At 37.4% G+C, this 22,922-nt stretch overlaps 1 protein-coding gene across 8 annotated transcripts in view; it reads left to right on the top strand.

Annotated features, from left to right (window-relative positions):
* Window positions 1-22,922, top strand: part of ITCH (itchy E3 ubiquitin protein ligase) — a 78,630-nt gene that overhangs the window by 42,389 nt on the left and 13,319 nt on the right. For all 8 annotated transcript variants that reach the window (XM_045574582.1, XM_045574577.1, XM_045574576.1 and 5 more), the window contains 9 exons: window positions 1,313-1,487; window positions 6,820-6,889; window positions 7,933-8,017; window positions 11,662-11,790; window positions 16,062-16,134; window positions 17,451-17,522; window positions 20,437-20,525; window positions 22,171-22,330; window positions 22,588-22,721. In XM_045574582.1, the coding sequence (XP_045430538.1) occupies window positions 1,313-1,487; window positions 6,820-6,889; window positions 7,933-8,017; window positions 11,662-11,790; window positions 16,062-16,134; window positions 17,451-17,522; window positions 20,437-20,525; window positions 22,171-22,330; window positions 22,588-22,721 (987 nt within the window). The remainder of the gene's footprint in view (window positions 1-1,312; window positions 1,488-6,819; window positions 6,890-7,932; window positions 8,018-11,661; window positions 11,791-16,061; window positions 16,135-17,450; window positions 17,523-20,436; window positions 20,526-22,170; window positions 22,331-22,587; window positions 22,722-22,922) is intronic.

The following is a 22,922-nucleotide window of genomic DNA, read 5'->3' as shown; positions in this document are numbered from 1 at the left end:
AACCGCACTTAGGATATGTTTATTGATTTGAGAGAGAGAGAGAGATCGATTGGTTGCCTCTAGTACATTCCCAGACTAGGAAGTGAACCTGCAACGTAGGTATTTACCCCACTGGGAATTGAACCTTAAACCTTTTGGTATGTGGGGTTTTTTCAGCCAACTGAGCTACCTGGCCAGGGCTAATAAATATTTTAATACAGCCCAGCCAGCATGGGTCAGTGGTTGAGCATTGACCTCTGAACCAGGAGGTCACAGTTCAGTTCTAGATCAGGAGACATGTCCAGGTTGCAGGCTCGATTGCCAGTAGAGGGCATGCAGGAGACAGCTGATCAGTGATTCTCATTATTGATGTCTGTCTGTCTCTCTCTCTTTTTCTCTCTCTCCCTCTCTCCCTCCCCCCTCCCTCCACCTTCCTCCCTCCCTCCACCTCTCTCTTTTCCCTCCCTCCCTTTCTTCCTCCCTCTCTGAAATCAATAAAAATACTTTAAAAAATATTTTAATGCTAGATATTAAGCATTTGCATTATATAATTGGGAGAAATATTTTTATTCAAGGGAATACATAGCATACATGGGAAAATATTTAATCTTAACTAGTTATAATCTTAAGTACACACCTAAAAGATACTGTTTTACTTGTGAAATTATTAGGTGATATTTATTGTGAAATTGTGGAGGATCTTCGCCTCATAAAATTTCTGGTGGTAGTATAAATTAGTTACAATTCTAACAGGTCGCACATATAACCATATTAATGCACATACTCTTAGTAAGTCCCTCAGAAAATTTATCCTAAAGAAATAATACAAAAGAAGGAAAACTTTTTGATATGTTAAAGGTATTTATTATTTTGCTGTATATGATATCAGAAAATTGGGAAGAATCCTAAACAATCAACCAGTTAGAAATCTCAAAGTTATTATATCAATATCTATTTAATATTATGCTCCCATTTGAAATGATAAATGCGATAATTGTATTCTTGTGGAAAAGTACTTTATGATATCTATGAAAAGATTTATATATGTAAAGTATGTCCCTGTTAAGTTTGCAACAATGACAAGAACATTGGAAAGAAAATGAAAACTTTTTCTTAATGACTATTTGAGGCTTACTCACTAAATAGACATTGTGTTTAAGTTCTTTAATAGACCATTTCAGAATACATAAAATAAAAGGCTTCAGGTAAGTCAAAAGTAGTTTCTTAAGGTAAAATGTTACTAAACATGCACCAGGGCCAGGATGAAGTTCTGTTTAATCCTTATCTGTTTCACAAGTATTTGTTGATTTAGGTTGTTTTTTGTTTGATTTAGCTGGGAACGCAGGGTTGACAACATGGGACGTATTTATTATGTTGACCATTTCACAAGAACAACAACGTGGCAGAGGCCAACATTGGAGTCCGTCCGGAACTATGAACAGTGGCAGCTCCAACGTAGTCAGCTTCAAGGAGCAATGCAGCAGTTTAATCAGAGATTCATTTATGGGGTGAGCAAACTGTTGCATTTTAAAATTAATAAGAATATTTGTTTTTTAATCTTTTTTTTTCGTATTTCTTTATTGATTTCAGAGAAGAAGGGAGGAGAGAAACATCAATGATAAGAGAGATTCATTGATCAGTTGCCTCCCGCACTCCTCCCACTGGGAATCAACTTTGGAACCCAGGAATGTGCCTTTGGCCGGAATTGAACCCGGAACCCTTCACTCCACAGGCTGATGCTCAATCCACTGAGCCAAGCCAGCTAGGGCATGGTTTTCAATCTTTTCCTGAATATGAAATGTAAAATACCAATTAAAAGGAAGGTATAAGTAAATTGGAAACCCAGTTGTTGCTGTTGATATTATTTTTAGACCTTATCTCAATGATTCTGTGTATCTGATTTGTTTTTTCCCATTTGAAATTTCCTTAAGTTCAACCTCCTTTATTTTGTTAATGTAAAAAAAAAAAAAAAAAAGATGTTAGTCCAACTTAAAAGCCATGGACAAAAGAATAGTAAAAATAAACCAAAACAATTTGAAAGTAATTCAAACATCTAAGAACACCTGACTTTTTAAAAAAAAATTTCTTTATTGATTAAAGTATCACATATTTGTCCTCATCCCCCCATTCGCATCCCACCCCCCTCCTCACACATGCTCCCTCCCCCATGTTGTCCTTGACCACTGTTTAGGCTCATATGTGTGCACATAAATCCTTTGGTTGATCTCTCCCCTTTATCCCCACCCTCCCCTACACTCCCTCTGAGGTCCGACAGTCTGATCCAGGCCGCCTTGTTTCTAGAACACCTGACTCTTGAGTGGTTGTACAGAACTAATGATAGGATTGGATCACTTTGTAATGCATAAAGATAAAGTATACCTGATAAATTATTTGATGTTCTGGGAAGTTACAGAAATGGTTTACTTATTGGATTATGCTAAATAATATTTTTATACCTTCAAAACCAAATTATCTTTGATTTAAAAATTCCCCCCACCCCCCAACCAGTTTGGCTCAGTGGATAGAGCATCAGCCTGCGGACTCAAGGGTCCCAGGTTTGATTCCGGTCAAGGGCATGTACCTTGGTTGCGGGCACATCCCCAGTAGGTATGCAGGAGGCAGCTGATTGATGTTTCTCTCTCATTGCTGTTTCTAATTCTCTCTTCCTCTCCCTTCCTCTCTGTACAAAACCAATAAAACATATGTAACTCTATCCACTGAGCCAAACCAGATGGGGCAATCTCTGCTTTTTAATTGGAAAGTTTATTTCATCAACATTTACTATAAATTTATGTATTTGTGTTGAGTCTGTCATCTTGGTATTCAGCTTTTATTTGCCACTTCTTCTTGTATTTATCCTTTCCTGACTGATTGAATCAAGTATTTTGTATCATTTCATTTTATCTCCTCTAATGACTTTATATTTATGCCTCTTGACATTTTAGTTACGCTTCTTTGTTTTTTCTTTTGTTGTCCTATTGGTGGTGATTTAGTGATTATAATATACATATGTTAATTTGTCACTACATATATATATATATATATATATATATATATATATATATATATTTATTTATTTATTTATTTTTAATCTTTAGCCAAGACCGGTTTGGCTCAATGGATAGAGCATCGGCTCGGGACTGAAAGGTCCCAGGTTCGAATCCGGTCAAGAGCATGTACCTTGGTTGCGGACATATCCCCAGTAGGGGGTGTGCAAGAGGCAGCTGATCGATGTCTATCTCTCATCGATGTTTCTAACTCTCTCTTTCTCTCTCCCTTCCTCTCTGTATAAAATCAATAAAATATATTTTAAAAATATTTAAATAAATCTTTATTGTTCAGATTATTACAATTGTTCCTCCTTTTTCCCTCCATGGCTTCCCTCCACCCGGTTCCCACCCTACCCTTTGCCCTTACCCCACCCTCCCCCACTGTCCTCATCCATAGGTGTACGATTTTTGTTCAGTCTCTTCCTGCACCCCTCATACCCTTTTCCCACTGAGAATTGTCAGTCCACTCCTTTTCTTTTTTTAAATATATTTTGATTTTTTAAAGAGAGGAAGAGAGAGGGATAGAGAGTTAGAAACATCGATGAAAGAGAATCATCGACCCGTTGCCTCTTGCACATCCCCCACTGGGGATGCGCCTGCAACCAAGGTACATGCCCTTGACCGTAATCGAACCGGGGACCTTTCAGTCCGCAGGCCGACGCTCTATCCGCTGAGCCAAACCGGTTTCAGCAGTCCACTCCCTTTCTATGCCCCTGATTGTATTATATTCACCAGTTTATTCTGTTCACCATATTTCTTTATTCACTTGATTTTTAGATTAACTTGTTGATAGATATGTATTTGTTGTTCATAATTTTTATTTTTATCTTTTTCTTCTTGAAGAATACCTTTCAGCATTTCGTATAATACTGGTTTGGTGGTAATGAACTCCTTTAGCTTTTTCTTATCTGTGAAGCTCTTTATCTGATCTTCAATTCTGAATCATAGCTTTTTTGGGTAGAATAATCTTGGTTGTAGGTTCTTGCTATTCATCACTTTGAATATTTCTTGCCACTCCCTTCTGGTCTATATAGTTTCTGTTGACAAATCAACTGACAATCATATGGGTCTGTGGTCAGCAAACTCATTAGTCAACAGAGCCAAATATCAACAGTACAATGATTGAAATTTCTTTTGAGAGCCAAATTTTTTAAACTTAAACTTCTTCTAATGCCACTTCTTCAAAATAGACTCGCCCAGGCTGTGGTATTTTGTGGAAGAGCCACACTCAAGGGGCCAAAGAGCCACATGTGGCTCACGAGCTGCAGTTTACCGACCATGGGTATGGGTTCTCCCTTGTAGTTAACTGGTTTTCTCTTGCTGCTTTTAATATTCTCTCTCTGTCTTTTGCTCTTGGGATTTTAATTATGATGTGTTTTTGTTTTTTTTAAAATATATTTTATTGATTTTGTACAGAGAAGAAAGGAGAGAGATAGAGAGTTAGAAACATCGATGAGAGAGAGTCATCGATCAGCTGCCTCTGGCACACCCCCCACCGGGGATATGCCCACAACCAAGGTACATGCCCTTGACCGGAATCGAACCTGGGACCTTCAGTCCCTAAGCCGATGCTCTACCCATTGAGCCAAACAGGTCTCGGCTAATTATGATGTGTCTTGGTGTGGTCCTCTTTGGATTCCTTTTGTTTGGGGGAAAAGTTTTCGGTTATTATTTCTTCAAATAGGTTTTCACTGTCTTTCTCTCTTCTTCTGGCATCCCCATAATTCAGATGTTGATACGCTTGAAGTTGTCCCAGAGGCTCCTTACACTATCTTCATATTTTTGGATTCTTTTGCTTTTTGCTTTTCCAGTTGGGTGTTTTTTGTTTCTTTATATTTCAAATCTTTGACTTGATTCTTGCGGTTTTCTAGTCTGCTGTTGGATCTCTGTATATTATTCTTTATTTCAGTCAGTATTATGCTTAATTTCTAATTGGTCCTTTTTCATATCCATGAGGGTCTTGCTTAATTTATGGGCCTTTTTTAGAAAATTCTTGAAAAACCTTTTAACCGTGGTTTTGAACTCTATATCCAGTCGTTTCCTTTCCTCCATTTCTTTGATTTGTGACCTTTTCCTTTGTCTCCACATTTTGTCTGCTTCCCTGAGTTCATAGAGTGGCTTTGTGTGCTAAGTGTCCTATAGGGCCCAGTGGCTCAGCCTCTTTAGTTATGTGAGGTGGACACTCTTGGTGCACCCCTTTGTGGGCTGTGTGCATAGTCTTGTTGTAGTTAAACCTTGATTGATGTTGGTATCACTGTGAGGAATTGATCTCCAGGCCAATTGGCTGTGAGGATAAGCTATGTCTATGCTGGGAGAACTTCTGTGCTGGAGACACCCTTATGAGACAAGACTTGCAAAAATCTCTGTGCTCAGCTTGGATGGGGCAGAGTCTCAGGGCGGAGCAGATAGCAATGGCTTCCCATCAGCCCTGCCCTAAGAGGCCCCTGAGTCTCAGTGCCCCTCGGTAATCGCTGCAAGCACCTGTGAGAAAAAACTACCCTTGAGTTTTGCCCGCTGCCGGGCAGTCCAATTTCTTCGCAAATGAGTCTGGATCTCCAGAGTCTCACCCAGAACTGGAGTTCAGAGCAGTCAGGAGCTTTTGTCTTCCTCCCGGTTGAGAAAGTCAGTTGCATACTCAGTTGCCTGTCCTCTCTGCTTGCATGCCTCGGTACTTCTGCCTTCCGCAGTTCCTCTGAGTCTCAGTGTACTTTTCTCTTTCCTGACAGTCAGTTTCTCCCCGTATGAGTCTGGGTCCCCAGAGTCTCGCCCGGAACTGGAGTTCAGGGGGTCGGGAGCTTTGGTCTCTCCTGACTGAGGAAGCCAGCCACATACTCAGCTGCCACCTCTCCACGCGCTCTTGCCTCCATACCCCTGCCTTCTGCAGCTCCTCTGAGTCTCAATGTTCTTTCCTCTTTCCTTCTAGTTATAGGATTTCTATTCAGCCAGCCTTCCTGTGGTTCTGAATGGTGTTTGTTTTGTCTTTTAGTTTTAGTTTTTAAATTGTTTGCGAGGCAGCAGTTTAGGTGTTTATCTATGCCACCATCTCAGCTTCTCCTGTCACGGTATATATTAAAAATATGCAACTCTATAGAGAGAAAAAGAAATACTATTTTTTTTTTCATTTCTCTGATGACCCAGTACTATTATTATTATTTTTTTTTAATATATTTTATTTATTTTATACAGAGAGGAAGGGAGAGAGACAGAGTAGAAACATCTATGAGAGTCATCGATCAGCTGCCTCTTGCACGCCCCCTACTGGGGATGTGCCCACAACCAAGGTACATGCCCCCTACCGGAATCGAACCTGGGACTCTTCAGTCTGCAGGCTGACGCTCTATCCACTGAGCCAAACCGGCTTTGGCGCAGTACTATTATTTATAAATGATTTTTACACAGGTGCAGGCAAAAAATGATTTACAGTTGTTAATACAATAATAAATAATATAAGAATAAATTGTTTTGCTTACTCACAAGTATTTTTTTAACTTACTGATTTGTAGCTAAGAAGGAAAAAGAGTGGTCATGGTGGCAGGGAATGAGGATTTTGCACTTGTAATATTTGAACTTCAAATAATTTAAACATTAAATATTGTTTGCACAGATATTTTCCCTCCCCACCAAAGTGTATTGGCATTTATCCATGATCATGAGACACTTCTCTAAGATGTGAACTCTATTAGAGTGTGTAATGTTGCATAAGGCCAGGAAAGGCATATCAGAACTTACAAGCTTCCTCTCAAGTTGTGTAAGTCCAATATTTCACATTTTTTGTTATTGTTCTCTTTAGAATCAAGATTTGTTTGCAACATCACAAAATAAAGAATTTGATCCTCTTGGTCCCCTCCCACCTGGATGGGGTAAGTTACATACATTTTTTCGTTGAATTTAATCATTTTGAGAATCAAATATTTGTGGATGAAATCTTGCTCTTGCTTGAATTAATATCTGGGAATATTTTGGGGTGTGTTGGTTTAATTTAGCCAAAAAGGCATTAAGTTTCCCCAAAATTTTAAGTTTACTATTTTATTATAGTAAATTTTTTTGGTATTTAGAATTATTTTTTTTCTTTTAAAGTTTAAAATATTTTGCTCAGCTATAAAAAGAAATGGATTATTACATATAGCAATCTGATGGACCTCAAGGCCATAATGCTTAGTGAAAAAAATCTGTATGATTTAACTTACATAACTCTCAAAATGTCTTAACTTTAGATATGGTACCAGGAGAAAGATCCAACATAACTGTACAAATACAGGATATAACTTAAGTAGTTCTTATGTGGTGGTGGAAGAGTTCTTTTCTTTGTTTGTTTTTTAATACATTTTTATTGACTTCAGAGAGAGAAGGGGAGAGAGAGATAGAAATATCAGTGATGAGAGAATCATCAAATGGCTTTCTCCTATACAGCCCCTACTGGCGATCAAGCTTGCAACCTGGGCTTATGCCTTGACTGGGAATTGTATAGTATTGGAGGGAAATGTCTGAATGAAGGCCTGAGTTTCCATCCTGTCACTTGCCATTTAATTCTGAGATTTTGGGCAAATCACTGTCTTGAGTTTCTTTCAAACTAAACTAAAATCACTTACCCAATGGGTCTGTTAGGGATAAATGAAGTCATCTCTAAAAAGTTAAATGGCTAATTAATCATGCTGTTGTTAGTTGGATTGAGCAGAAAGATTCTTTGAGCAGGACATTGTGAATTGTTTAGCTTCTGTAATGTAATCACATTTTTATAACTTTAGTGTATGTAAATTTATTAGTGAAATAATAAACCTTTTAAAGTTGTGATTTAAAAACTACAAAATCAACAGTATAATGAGAAATGGGCAAATTCTTATTAGTTTGAAGAAGAGACTATGCTAGCTCTAATGCTTTGCTTTGTTTGTTTATTTTGTTTAAGAAAAGAGAACGGATGGCAATGGTAGAGTGTATTTTGTCAATCACAACACTCGTATTACACAATGGGAAGACCCCAGAAGTCAAGGGTAAGAACTTTTGTTTACTGGTTTACAAATAACTTAAAGATTGTACCCTGTTTCTGATTCAGTTATGAAAAAGATCAGTTACATATTCTTTCCCCAGAGGCCTTAAACATTACTCACATATTTTATAAAAAGAAAAAAATTCAACTATTTTAATATAATGGATGTGGGTTTCTTGAGAGAATAGAGAGGGAAAATCACCAGCTTGTGCCAATACATTTAAGTATTTAAAAAAAACCCTGCTTATTACCCCCCCAATACATTTAAGTATTTTAAAAAAAACCTGCTTATTACCCCCCCTTCTCTCTCTCCTCCCTCTCTCAGAGAGAGAGGGAGGAGAGAGAGAAGGGGGGGTAATAGGCAAATTGTCTGTTACTGTGTCACAGTAACGACAGTTCAGCAGGCTGGGCAGGGCTGAGGGGCTGTGTGTGCAGCCGGTCACCAGGAGATGCATGGAGCACTTCTAGATCCCTGTCCCTGCCCTCCTGTTGGCTGTGGCCCAGAGACAGAGAAGCCACCCTCCCCAAGGTCCCAGGCCGCAGCCAGCCTGAGAAGCCACCTGCCCCGTGGTCCTCGGAGGAGATGGAGAAGCTGCCCGGGCACCAGTCAGATGGAGATGGAGATGTGGGAGATGGAGAAGTGGCCTGCCCTGTGGTCCTGGCACCAGTCAGTCCGGGTGCCAGCGCCTACAGCTGGCTTCGGCCGAAGAGACGTAGAAGCCACCCACCCTTGAGTCCCAGGCTGCAGCCACCCAGAGAAGCTGTCAGCCCAGTGGTCCAGGGCACCAGCGCCTGTGGCCCAGGACATAGGTTCCCTCTTCGCTCACTGCAGTCATTACTCCAATATTCCTCCCCTTCTGAATTTCTCTCTGCTGCCCCAGCCCAATTCCACTTTTCATCTGAAGGACAGGGAACAGAGAGCAGTGTTAAAACCTTACATTTTTAAGCAGGTTGGTACTTAAACATATACCGTATTTTTCGGACCATAAGACGCTCCGGACCATAAGACGCTCCGGACCATAAGACGCACCAGTTTTTAGAGAAGGGAAATGAAGAAAAAAAGATTCTGAAACAAATAGTGTCCTAAAATATTTTCTGTGCATTAAAACCCAACATCACAGTCATAAACACATGTAATCAACCCTGTAAAGTAAACAGCAGCATTTAGAACCATTTTAGAGCCGGGCAAGCACACAGAGACCACACAGAGCCGGGCAAGTAAAAAACTTTTTTTAAAAAGTATATGTGTAGGCTATATTTGGACCATAAGACGCAGGGACTTTTCCCCCCCACTTCTGGGGGGGGGGAAAGTGCGTCTTATGGTCTGAAAAATACGGTAAATGGAGTCCTTAAGGCACATGTGTCAAACACAAGGCCCGCGGGCCAAATCCGTCCTGCCAGGCCTTGCAATGTGGCCCGCACCGCGCTGTCATCACTGCACTCCGCTGCGTTTCCATCACAATGACAGTTTATGACTGTTCAGTAAACCATTCGGCCCACGATTTAGGCTGGATTTTAGATTTTGGCCCCTTCTCTGATTGAGTTCGACACCCCTACCTTAAGGTAACAAAGGGAACAGGGACAGGGCAAGACATAGTGTATCCAGCAATCCATATGGGGACTGAAAACTTTGCAGTGATGACAATCAGTGAAGATATGAACCAACTAAAATATTGATAGGAACAATTCTTCCATCTTTGAAAATAAATCAAGTCTGTTTAAATAGATTTTTATCTGCATAATATAACACATTCTGATGAGACTGCCGCCACCAGTGTGGTTAGTGTTGTGCTGGTAAGTGTTTAACAACTGGCTCTCAATCAAAGAAAACAAAACCCTGATTTATAGTATCGCCAATTTCTCTGGCATAAATTCTCCATCCATGGCTGATTTCAGCTGCTAATGTGATACCACTAAATGCAGAGCTGAGGAGAAACATGCAGTGAAACACTATTATATTCCACCAGAAAGACCCAAAAGATATAAATAATGTCAAGAGTCAGAACAGTAAAGTGTAGTAAATAACTGAGGAGTGATGAATTTAAAGTATGTATTACCTTTGGTTTTAATGTAATTTATTCATCTTTAAGATGGTTAAAGGGGTTGGCTCATGGATTTGAAATGACACTCGGCCACTTTCAGGTTTTACTGGACAAGTTACCTTATCTCTCTATACCTCAGTGTTCTCATCTGTATAATTAAATAGTACCTACTGTATAGAGTTGTTGCAAAGATAAAATGAAATCTGTGTATGACACAGTCCAGCACCTGAAACAATAATTCACTCAATTTGTATAAACTTACTACCTCAATATGTTGTTGACAAAATTACGCTACTAATGCTGAAAGAATGAAATTTTATTGATGAGAAAATACCTTATTTTGCGATCTACATGGAGACAGTCAATTTTGCTTTCTAGGCAGTAAATGGTAATCTACTAGAAACTGAAAGGGGGAAAAAGACCTCAATCAGCATGACTGAGGTAATGTATTATTAGCTGGCTCAGAAAGCGGAGAGGATGCCAGGCATTCTGAGATACAGCTGCAGTAAGAGGCTTCACCTCAGGTATTAATTCTGATCAACTGTGCATCAGACTTAACATGAATGGTGAGAGGATTCTGAGGCTGCTTCTAGACTTAGCAGGAATAGAACTTTAATACATAAGTAACAGTAATATGCTAATTAGACTGGATGTCTTTCAGACAACCATCCGCATGTCCTTCCTGACAAAGCCAGGCCCAGGGGAAGCCACCTACAGTGGTCCCGGGCATCAGCGCCCGCGGCTTGCTGCAGCCTGGGAGATAGAGAAGCCGCCATCCCACGGTCCCGGGCTGCAGTCAGCTGAAGAAGATGCCTACCCTATCCCAGGCACCAGTGCCTGCGACTACGGCCCAGGCAAAGCCACCTGCCCACTGTCCACTGCAGCTGCAGCTGGCCTGGGCAAAGCTGGCCTTGGTCCCGGGTGCCTGTGGTTGGCCAGAGGAAGGGAAGCCCAGGTCCTGGGTGCAGGGCCAAGGCAGAGGTGGTTAGGGGCAATCAGCCAGCAGGGGAACAGTTAGAGGCAATCATGCTGGCAGGCAGGCAGGTGAGTGGTTAGGAGCCAGCAGTCCTCTAAATTGTGAGAGGGATGTCGAGATTGGAGAAGGTGCAGGCCAGGCTGAGGGACATTTCTCCTCCTCCCTCCCCTCTAATTTTGTACACTGGGCCACTAATATGAAATAAATGAGTATAGTACCAGAGTGAGACTAGAGGCAGGAAAAAGTCCAGTTAGGTGGCTGTTGTAAAGTTTAAGGGATGAATAAAGCCAGAGTAAGGGTGGTGCAGGGGATCAAACATGAAGACATCTAAGGCAGCATAGGCAACTTGGTTACCATGGGGTGTTTAGCTGGGTTATTATGAAGATGGGGAAATACAACTAAAATAAGTAAGAGAAGGCTGAGTGGTGGTTGATGGATATGTTGGCATGTTAGCATGCTTATAGGATAAAGAGGACATAGGTAAACAGGTCTAGTAAACAACTAGGTATACTGGACTAAATGGTTTTCTGGATTCCTACTGCATTTATGTGTATTTTTAATTTCTGTATTTGCCAACAAGCAACTCTAACATTTTTTGTTCGTTTATATTTTTTTCCTTATGTTCTTTAGTCAATTAAATGAAAAGCCCTTACCTGAAGGCTGGGAAATGAGATTCACAGTGGATGGAATTCCTTATTTTGTGGACCACAATAGGAGAACAACCACCTATATAGATCCACGCACTGGAAAATCTGCCCTGTGAGTTTTCTAAACTGTAGATTAAAATTAAAATAAAAACTCGCCAAAACCAATTTGGCTCAGTGGATGGAACGTTGGCCTGCGGACTAAAGGGTCCCAGTGTCGATTCTGGTCAAGGGCATGTACCTTGGTTACGGGCACATCCCCTGTGAGGGGTGTGCACGAGGTGGCTGATAGATATTTCTATCTATCTATCCCTCTCTTATCCTCTCTGTTAAAAATCAATAAAATATTTTTAAAAAGAAAAACTGATCCCAAGATTTTGATCTATTGATAAAAGATCTGAATTAGTAAGAATGCAGTTCTTACCATTTTTTGAACTGTCTGCCCATAGATTTGTGTTCACTAAATATTGATATTTTGTATTTCTATTACCCTCTTGAATATTTTCTCCTATAAACTTTTCATATTGTTGCCATCTTTACACATAGCAATAAATGAGACTATTTAGAAATTGTCAATATAGTACTGCTCATCAATTAATCCCCGATTTCTGATTATTTTCTTTATTTCTATTATTTTTAACTTAAAGTTCCCTTAGCTTTTTCTTTTTCATTTTTGAAAAGTGTTTTGTGCATTTGCGTAATATGTTTTATATAGAGTTTTAAAAAATTATTATGCCAAAACATATATAACAAAGTTTACTATTTTAAGGGTACAGTTTAATAGCATTAAGGACATACACATTAAACAATAACTCTCCAGTCCTCCTCCCCCAGCTACTGTTCTGCTTTCTGTCTTTATGAATTTGACTACTCAGATAAATGGAGTTAGACAGAATTTGTTCTTTGGTGTTTATTTCACTTAGCATCATGTCTCCAATATTTATTTATGTTGTAGCTTGTATCAGAATTTAATTTCTTTTTAAGCTGAATAATATTTCTGTCTATGTATGTACCACTTTTTGTTTATACATCTATTCATGGACATTTGGGTTGTTTCCACCTTTTGGCTATTGTGAATAATGCTACTATGAACATGAAAGTATAAATATCTGTTCGAATCTTTGCTTGTGCATATACTGATAAGTGAAGTTGCTGGATCAAATGCTAATTTTGTGGGGATTTTTGAGTCACTGCCATACTATTTTCCATGGCAGGTACACCATTTTACATCTCACCAGCAGTGCACATGGGTTTTAATTTTTCCAATTGACACCAACAGTTGTTTTCTGCTCTTTTTGGTTTGTTTGTTTGTTTGATATAATGCCATCCTATGAGTATGAAGTAGTACCTCATTGTGGCTTTTATTTTTCTTTCTCTAATGAATCATGATGTTGAACATCTTTTCATGTGCTTATTGGCATTTGTATATCTTTGAAGAAAGATCTGTTCAAGTCCTTTGCCTTTTTTTTCTTTCCTTTGCCCATTTTTTAATAGAGTTGGCTTTTTTTGTTGTTGTTGTTGTTGAGTTTTAGAAATTTTCTATGTATTCTAGACACTAAACCTTGTCAGATATGCCATTTGCAAATATCTTCTTTCACTCTATGTGTTGCCTAAGAGTTGTATAGCTTCAGCACGTATGTTTAGGTCCTGGGTCGATTTTTAGTTAATTTTTACAATGGAGGTAAGGGTCTAGTTTCTTTTTTTTTTTGCATATGGATATCCAGTTATCCCAGCACCATTTGTTGAAAAGACTGTCCTTTCCCCCATTGAATAGTTTTGGCAACCTTCTCGAAATCATTTGACCATATATGTGAGGGTTTATTTCTAGACGTTCAATTCTGTTGTCTGCATATTTATCTTTAGTCCAATACTACACTATTTTGATTACTATTGCTTTGTATTAAATTTTGAAATTAGGAAATGTGAGTCCTCCAATTTTGTTTTTCTTTTTTAAATCCTCACCCAAGGATATTTTTTCCATTGATTTTTAGAGACAGGGAAAGAGAGAGAGAAATATCAGTGTGAGAGAAACTCATTGATTAGTTGCCTCCTGCACGAGCCCCAACAAGGGCCTGAGCCATGAAGGAACCTACAACCAAGGTCGGTGCCCTTGCCCGGAATTGAAAACAGAACTAGCGATGGCATCTTTGAGTAAGATGAATAATATTGACAACCCCTAGTAAACAGGAGAGAGAAAGGAGAAATTAATATATTAGAAAGTAGACATCACTATATCCCATAGACATGAAAAGATAATAAGATAATATTTTGAACAACTTTATGCCAATAAAGTTAACATTTAGATCAAATGGGCAAATTCCTTCAAAGACACAAGTCACCAAAATGAACATAGAAGAAATAAATCTGAATAGCTATGTATGTGGTAAAGAAATTGAATTCATAATTAAATAATTTCCCCAAAAGGAAATTCTTGACCATATAGCTTCACTGGTAAATTTTATCAAAATTCTAATATATAAAAAGTCAGGGGCCGTCACAACTGAAACAACCGGACGTATGACTGAACAGCAGACTGTGAGGGGCGACCAGGCCAGCTTGGAGCAGAGGGGCAACCAGGCCAGCAGAGGGGGACAGTTGGGAGCAACCAGGCTGGCAGGTGGGTGCAGTTAGGGGCAATCAGGCAGGCAGGCAGAGGTGGTTAGGGGTGATCAGGCTGGCAGGGGGAACAGTTAGGAGCCAGTGTGAGAGGGATGTCCGAGGGGCCCCGGATTAGAGAGGGTGACAAAATCCTATTCAAATTCTGTCATAAAAATATAAGAGATCGGAATATTTCCTAACTCATTTTATATGGTTTTTATAACCCTGATACCAAAATCAGACAAAAACATTTTTAAAAAATATTTTGAGTAATCTTTATGTAAACAGAGGTGTAACAATCTTTAACAAAATAACAGCAAGTTAAATTTAGTAAGATAGAAAAGGAATATTATACTATCATCATGTGGAATATATCCCAGGAATGCAAGATTGATTTTACATACAATTTTTTCTCTCAGATGAGAATAAAAAAATCAATCAGTGTAATTTACCACATTAATAGATTAAAAGAGAAAAATAATGATAATTTGACGAAAGCACTTGGCAAAATACAATGCTAATTTATGATAAACTCTCAGCTGCCTTGGAAACTTTATTACCTGAGAAATAATATTTATAAAAGACCTACAGTCAACATCACACTTAAGATCAAGAATAAGACAAGAATATGTTCTGTCACTACTTTCATTCAACATTGTATTTGTAGTGCTGTGAGATAAGAGAAAGAAAGAAAAAAAATAGATTGGAAGGGAAAAAGTAAAACTGTCCTTTTTTCACTCAGATAATTATGTATATAGAAAATCATAAGGATTCTAGAAAAAAACACTTCTAGAATTAGTAAGTAAATGTAACAGTATTGTTTGATACAAAGTCACTATACAGAATTAATTGTATTTCTATATTGAGCATTTAAAGAATGAAATTAAAAGTATTCCAGAGGAGCCGAAACCGGTTTGGCTCAGTGGATAGAGCATTAGTCTGCGGACTCAGGGATCCTAGATTCGATTCCGGTCAGGGGCATGTACCTTGGTTGCGGGCACATCCCCAGTAGGGGGTATGCAGGAGGCAGCTGGTCGATGTATTTCTCTCATCGATGTTTCTAGCTCTCTATTCCTCTCCTTTACTCTCGGTAAAAAATCAATAAAATATATTTTTTTTAAATCAAAATAAAAGTATTCCAGGGGAAACATGACTTTCAGGGGGAGCTTTATAGTAGCCCCATGATGTCATCAGTGATCTAGGCTTTTTTCTTTCTGTTCTACTATCTCAGACTTTGAACTGTATCCTCAGTTACCTCATGGTTTATGATAGCTGTTGAGACTTCAGCTGTCATAATTATACTGCAGGCTGGAATAAGAAGAACAAATTGAAAAGAGAAAAAAATATTTTCCACATCTCTCAGCTCTCTTTAAAAGAGCCTTCCTCGAAATCCTACACAACACTTCATTTACAACTCATTAATCATTGTTAGTCTCACAGCCACACTGGGAAATGTAGTCTTTATCATAGGTAGCAGTCTGTCCAGGTAAATATTAAAAGTCTGATTTAAGGACAAAGGAGAGAATGGATATGAGGAATAGACTTAGTTTACCTATTCCTGTTCGATTTGGCTGTATATAAGAGAAAATCCCATAACATTGGCTTTCAAAAGATGAAAATTTGTGTCTTTTACTTAAAAATTATCCTGGGAAATAAAAATTTTAAAGGGTGGTAGTAGGATTAAGCTATACTAGTGTGTTTTGAATTTGACTGCTGAATACTGAGGGAGTGTGGTATTTTGCTTTCCTTACAAGCAGCTATATGTGTCATATTTCTATTTTTCCTCAGAGACAATGGACCCCAGATAGCCTACGTACGGGACTTTAAGGCAAAGTTTCAGTATTTCCGGTTCTGGTGTCAGGTTAGTATTGGGTCTATATTTCTATACTCCCTTTCTTTTGTTTTGGTTGCTTATATTACAATCAGTGATTATGAAAATAATTAACTCATAACAAAGCAGGTAAAATGGGAAACATCAGAATCTCTTTTTCCTATTTTTATTTTTTAATTCTCACCAGAGGATATTTTTTCCATTCATTTATTTATTTTTTCAGAGAGTGGAAGGGAGGGGAAGAGACAGTGAGAGAAATATCTATGTGAGAGACACATCAATTGGTCGCTTCCTACACGCACCCTGCAGGCAGGAAATCGAACCTGACGCTGAGATATTGAATATGTGCCCTTGACCAGAATGAACCCAGGACCCTTTAGTCTGTGGGCCGAACTGGCTAGGGCTCTTTCTCCTATTTTTAAGGCAAAGAAATAGATCTGTCAGATAATTTATGGCTTCTTTTGTCCACAATAATAAATTTGAAACCATTCAAATAAGAAAACAGTGCTATTCTCTTTCCAGTACTAATACTAATTCAGATTGCAGAAATCCTCAAATGAGTTAAAAAATTTTCTGATGGCCGAAACCGGTTTGGCTCAATGGATAGAGCGTCGGCTTGGGGACTGGAGGGTCCCAGGTTCGATTCCGGTCAAGGGCATGTACCTTGGTTGCAGGCATATACCCAGTAGGGGGTGTGCAAGAGGCAGCTGATCAATGGCTCTCTCTCATCGATGTTTCTAACTATTTCTCTCCCTTCCTCTCTGTACAAAATCAATAAAAAATATATTAAAAAAAATTTTCTGATGTATAAATTATAACTGTCTCCTTTCATAGCTAGCATTTGCTAGATATAATTATATGTGTATCACTTTAATAGATACAGATACATATGTATGGTTATATCCAGAGTATTTTTCTCAAATGAGATAAAATATTTCTGATATGTAATATTTACTAAATTATTTCATTATGGGTTCTAAATAAAATTAATGTACTATTTAAAATGTTAACTATGATGAATATTTTTAAACTTCAAACTTATAATTAACTAGACAAGAATAATCTGAATTAGTATTTGGAAAATAAAATTAAAGATTTGACTCAGTAAGTAAGCTGTGTGCATATGAAATCTTGTTTTTCCTCTGTATTTTATATATATTAACTGATATATAGTTAGCATGAAGGCTCACAAATGCATCGTTAAACATTATTGAATATAGAGTCATATTCAGAGTCTACTTGTTTTAGTAAGCTAAAATAAAATTAAATAAAACTTTATCCTTTTTGGTTTTGTGATAAGCCATTTTAAATGGTGAGAGTTGACTTAAGTCATTTTTATATTTCAGCAACTGGCCATGCCACAGCACATAAAGATTACAGTGACAAGAAAAACATTGTTTGAGGATTCCTTTCAGCAGGTACTGTTTGATTCACACTCAATGGTTTGTCCCCTGGCTGCCAGCCCAAACCATCTTTTGGTGTTGGCAATTTAATCTAAACAGTTTGGAACTTTTTGAGTTGGAGTCCTTGAATTTTTAAGTCTAATCTCATTGCTAGCTACCTTACTACTTAAAATTTAGGAACATTCAGATAGTTTTGTACTTTTGAAAGATCAGAGTAACTTAAAAGTGATTAGTGAATTTCTGGTTTCTACTAGTATTTTTAAGCTAAATGGTTAATTTGATATAGATACTTAAGTAAGAAAATAGGCTTTTGATAGACAAAAGTCTGAAAATATCCATATGAATATTGGACAGATAGAAAAGAAGTTGGGAAGACTATAGTTTTTATAGTTCTGTAATTCTTGCATTTTTACAATAAACATGGTACTCCTATAATTAAAATATTTTTATATAGGAAAGTGGTCATTAGTTCCAATATCTAAAAAAAAGATCTTTTCAGAAGTCATCAATTATATATAAAATTTTTTATTTTATTTGTTTTAGAGAGAGAGAGAAGAAGGGAGAGGGCATAGAAAGATAGAGACCCCCTGCATGCCTCCTACTGGTAATGGAGCTCACAACCCTGGGCATGTGCCCTGACCTGGAATTGAACCAGAGACTTCGTGGTTCCTGGATTGACATTCAAACACTGAGCCACACTAGCTGGGCAACAAATTATTTTAGTTGTCTTAAGAACCAGAGTTAATTTATTATTTATTTTGCAACTTTACTATCCAAATGCAACTAAATGTTAAGTGATTTTGTTGTAGGGAAGATTAAATGATCATTGAAAAAATGTGTTAATATGAAAACATGCAGTTAGTCCCTGTTTCATGATGTGGATGTGAGTCTTATTATTAAGCCCCTATAATAATTGTGATAGTTACAGCTTCCAATGCCACACTGAGTGAAAAAAAAAAAAAAAAAAAAGAGAGATTGCCTGAGATAGTTGACAGTATCTGACTTCCTTTCAGAAATAGGTATTTTGATTTCATAATGGAACTTCAGTTATTAACATTGAAAGGGGAAAGCCAGTTGGCATCCTGCTAAGTAGGAGCAGACAGCTTTTCAGCAGCAGAGCTGACTAAGGCTATTTAAAGAATTATAGTGATTCCCTTGATCTGATGTGAGTTTCCAACGCCATTCACTACTCCAATTGTTACCTTTTTCTAATTTTTATATTAATAGCTACTGTGTGTCACTGAGTATGCAGACTCTGGTGGGCCACTTTCTTAGAACATAACTTGCTTATAGCAATGCTGAAAAGTAGCAAAACATGATTGTACCTTTATCTTTTGGCTTCTGAAACTAGAGGCTTTTGCAGAATGACAGACAAGATAGTGCTAAAATAGTTGTTTAAAATTGTCATCTTATATTTGACATTTATTGAATTAAATATGAAATTTAAAACGAGAAAAAAAATTGATTGCTTTGAAAATGTGACAAGTTTGACAGCAAAATTAGCTTCAGATTTCTTTTGATAACTGTTGGATAAAGTTGTTTTGGGTAGTAAGTGCTTTTTTAACATAGCATGACTGCTTATGAGGAAAATTGAAGGATAAAATTTTTCCCCTTCATATTAAACTTTTGTTAAAGGATAATATTTAAAGACTAGAGGCCCATTGCACGATATTCATGCAAGAATAGGCCTTCCTTCCCCTCGCTTCACTCCCAGCTGCCTGGGAGCTAGCAAGTCCTCGCTTCTGTCCAAATCACCATTCCTGTAGCTCTCTCCGCCATCCCCTCTCCCCCTCATAGCAGGCGTCTTGCCCCTCCCAGCCGCTCCGCACCTGCATATGCAAATTAACCCGCCATCTTTGTTGAGTTCATTTGTATACTCACTCTGATTGGCTGTGGGCATAGCAGAGGTATGGTCAATTTACATGTTTGTCTATTATTAGGTAATAGATTTTTTCCAGGGAACAGTGAATCTCCAGAGATATCAGTGATAGCCCTAGGGTTTGGGGAGGAGCCATTAAGACAAGGAATAGCCAGAGAGAGCAATTTTAACCTTTTATTTTGATTGCTATATGTCTAGCCTGTGGTACTTATAGAATAATTGGTCATAAACATGGCATAAGCATTGCATTTTTTGTTACATCTAAAATTTTCTTTTTTGAGTGAGATATGAATTTATAAAAGTGATATATCTGTTTTGTGGGAACTGAGAGAAGCCCTGGCATAAGCAAATTACTGAGCCTCTTTGGAATTTAAATGTGAGTGTTCATTCATATCATTTCATAAAATAGAGGCATTGTGTCAACTTCTCTCTCTCCCAGCCCTGCCATTTTTCTTTTAAGAGTAATAATATTTGTAATGTTCTACAGGCCCCATTTTTGGCAGGTAATTAAATAATTTTCCAGAGAAAGAACCCAAAGCTCAATAATGGTACTGTCCTTCAAAGATAAATATGATCTTATTAACTACTGTAGTGGGACACAAAATTTGAGTAGTTTTCTAGGTATTTATAAGTTTCTATTGAGAATGTATTTCCAAAGTAAACTTGATCCTCTCTGCAGCCACTGGTTTTCATTTTCAAGTTCGCCAGTTAGCTATTACGTGTACCTTTTGGCTGCTAAATCCAAATTTACCAATACAGAACCTTAAAAAGCTCTTCACCTCTGACCAGGCCGACAGTTAACTGCTCTAAGCAAGTGAGAGAAGCAACTTTATAAGTGAATAGTAGGGTGATTTAAAAGAAAATTAGTATGTATAAATACATATGAAACATGAATGTATTTTGTTTATGTGTGGTGTTGATTAGAGCACAAACAATTCTATGTCAAGGGGAATTTAAGTATCCTATAATGAAGGAGATTTCAAACTTAGAGGTGATAGAATGGTGTTTCAACAATTCTTTTAGCAATTATTTTACTTTATTGTTTCGTAGATAATGAGCTTCAGTCCCCAAGATCTGCGAAGACGTTTGTGGGTGATTTTTCCAGGAGAAGAAGGTTTAGATTATGGAGGTGTAGCAAGGTAGTGATAATATGAATACTCAGAACTTAGTTCCTTTCCTCCAAAGGTATCATTACACTTTGCTTGCAAGTATTATTTTCTCAATCTTAATATTTCAGGAAAATGAAATGTAGGAAATTATTGTACCTTTATTATGCTGCAGCTGTAGAATTTCGACACCATTAATTCAGAAGGTAATTCTGAGGTATTACCAGTTGGTTTCACCCATATCGGTCATTTAGTCCTCAGAGTAACGCTGTGAGAGAAAATTTTATAGGTAATAATGAAGTTGAGACTCACCTAAGGCACATATTTAAGTTGTGAAGCTTGGGTGCAAATTTTGTATCAGAACCAGAAGCCAGTGATACATATACTATCTCATGTCTGTTCCACAAGCATGAAAGACCCTATAGTGATCAGATCATTTTCCCCATCACAGATTTCAGATACAGATAATAGTCACTCAATCTCCGACTCAGGTTAATATATCTGTTTTGAGAATAGAAGACTCTAAAATTGGAGTTTAAATCTGCTTTCTTAATAATGGAGCTTCCAGTCAAATCCTAGTAGGTAGACTGAAGCAAGAATGCTTTGCTTATTCCCTACAATATAGCATATCAGGTTAAAAATTTCCATAGCAGTAGCACTGTGGAAAAGCAAGGACTTTGGAATCAGGACAGGATTTGAGTCCTTTTTCTGCACTTATTACTGTGAACTGGGGCAAATATTTTTATCTGTAAAATTACCTAGTGTGCGCACTAATTGATGGTTACAATTTAGTAGTTTTTTATTTATCACACTTCAGAGTGTTTGAAGTACCCACAAAAAATATGAGTAGAAACATTTAATTTTGTATGGGTTAAAGATAATTTAGGAGGAGGGCCATTTTTTATTCTTAATTAGAGCATGAACTAGCATTAAAGTATAAGCAGTTACCATGAAACTAACAGAAAAGAAACCTCAGACACAAGATTATATCAATTGTATTACCCCAGATCTGCTCTGTCTACTGTTCCATCAGACCCATCTACCTTTCATAATTAGTACCAATAATCTTATGTTAATATTGGTTAATCTTCTTAACCAATTGGTTAATCTTCACAGCATTTACATTTGAGTTTCTCAGGGCATCTTTCTAATGAATGAGTGGCTTGAATTAAGTGTTTCATTGCCTCTGTAAAATTGGATTGTTTTTCATATTTGTCTAGGATTTAGAGAGCAGTGGTACTTGATGGGGATCACTATGGAACTCAGAAATCAAAAGAATAATGTTAGATTCTCTTCAGCTGCTCTACCCACATGGGTCAATTGGTGAAGTTTAAACTTGGCTATATATGATATTTTATTGATCCTAAGACTAACATTTTCATATTTTAACATCTCTGAAATTGGGATATGTATCACAATTATAATTGGGGGAAAAGTTTTAGTAGTTGTTTTAAAGGTGATGGTGTCTTAAATTCTTGGAAATATAATAGGCAGTGTATAAATTATCATCTCTGTAAAATAGTTGTCAGAGTGAATAGAAGCAATAAAATCAACATGGTAGTTTAGGAAACTATCACTAGCTGAAGAGTGTAAATTTCTAACTTTGTAGCACTGCCCTTTGATTTGTTAGCATAGTTACTTACACAATTTTTCACCCAAATTTTTCTTTTTATTTCAGGGAATGGTTCTTTCTTTTGTCACATGAAGTGTTGAACCCAATGTATTGCCTGTTTGAATATGCAGGGAAGGATAACTACTGCTTGCAGATAAACCCCGCTTCTTATATCAATCCAGATCACCTGAAATATTTTCGTTTTATTGGCAGATTTATTGCCATGGTAAGTACAGGAGAAGAACTGTGTGTACTTTGCTAATTCAGCAACACTAAAGCATTGTTCATTAACTTTCTCATTTGGAATTTTCTCATCACTAAGACATTTCTAAGATTGGGTTTGTTATATTTGCCCTTTTTCTAGAAAAATGTCATAAGAAATCATAAAACAAGTCCTTTTTAAATGACGAACTCACCTAGCATTCTGAAATACAATGAATATCATAAAATTATCTTAAATGGAATTGTTTGTTTCTTTCATAGGCTCTTTTCCATGGGAAATTCATAGATACAGGTTTTTCCTTGCCATTCTACAAGCGTATCTTGAACAAACCAGTTGGGCTCAAGGACTTAGAATCTATTGATCCAGAATTTTACAATTCTCTCATCTGGGTTAAGTAAGTTTTGTGTCCATTTATTTTATCAAAATATAATCTATATACTTTTATTAGTGTTGATATCTAAACTTTAACTGCCACAGTTAACTGCCACAAAATTTTGAATTTAACTTAAAAAGTTCTGCTGCTTGCGTCTGTAGACACTTATGGTATACAAAATAAAAATATAATTAGTTTATTGAATTTAAATGGTTTATATTA

Source organism: Pipistrellus kuhlii, unplaced genomic scaffold (assembly GCF_014108245.1).
Source record: "Pipistrellus kuhlii isolate mPipKuh1 unplaced genomic scaffold, mPipKuh1.p scaffold_m20_p_6, whole genome shotgun sequence".
Taxonomy (NCBI): Eukaryota; Metazoa; Chordata; class Mammalia; order Chiroptera; family Vespertilionidae; genus Pipistrellus; species Pipistrellus kuhlii.
The sequence above is the reverse complement of the archived record's forward strand: the minus strand, read 5'-3'. Positions and strand labels throughout refer to the sequence as shown.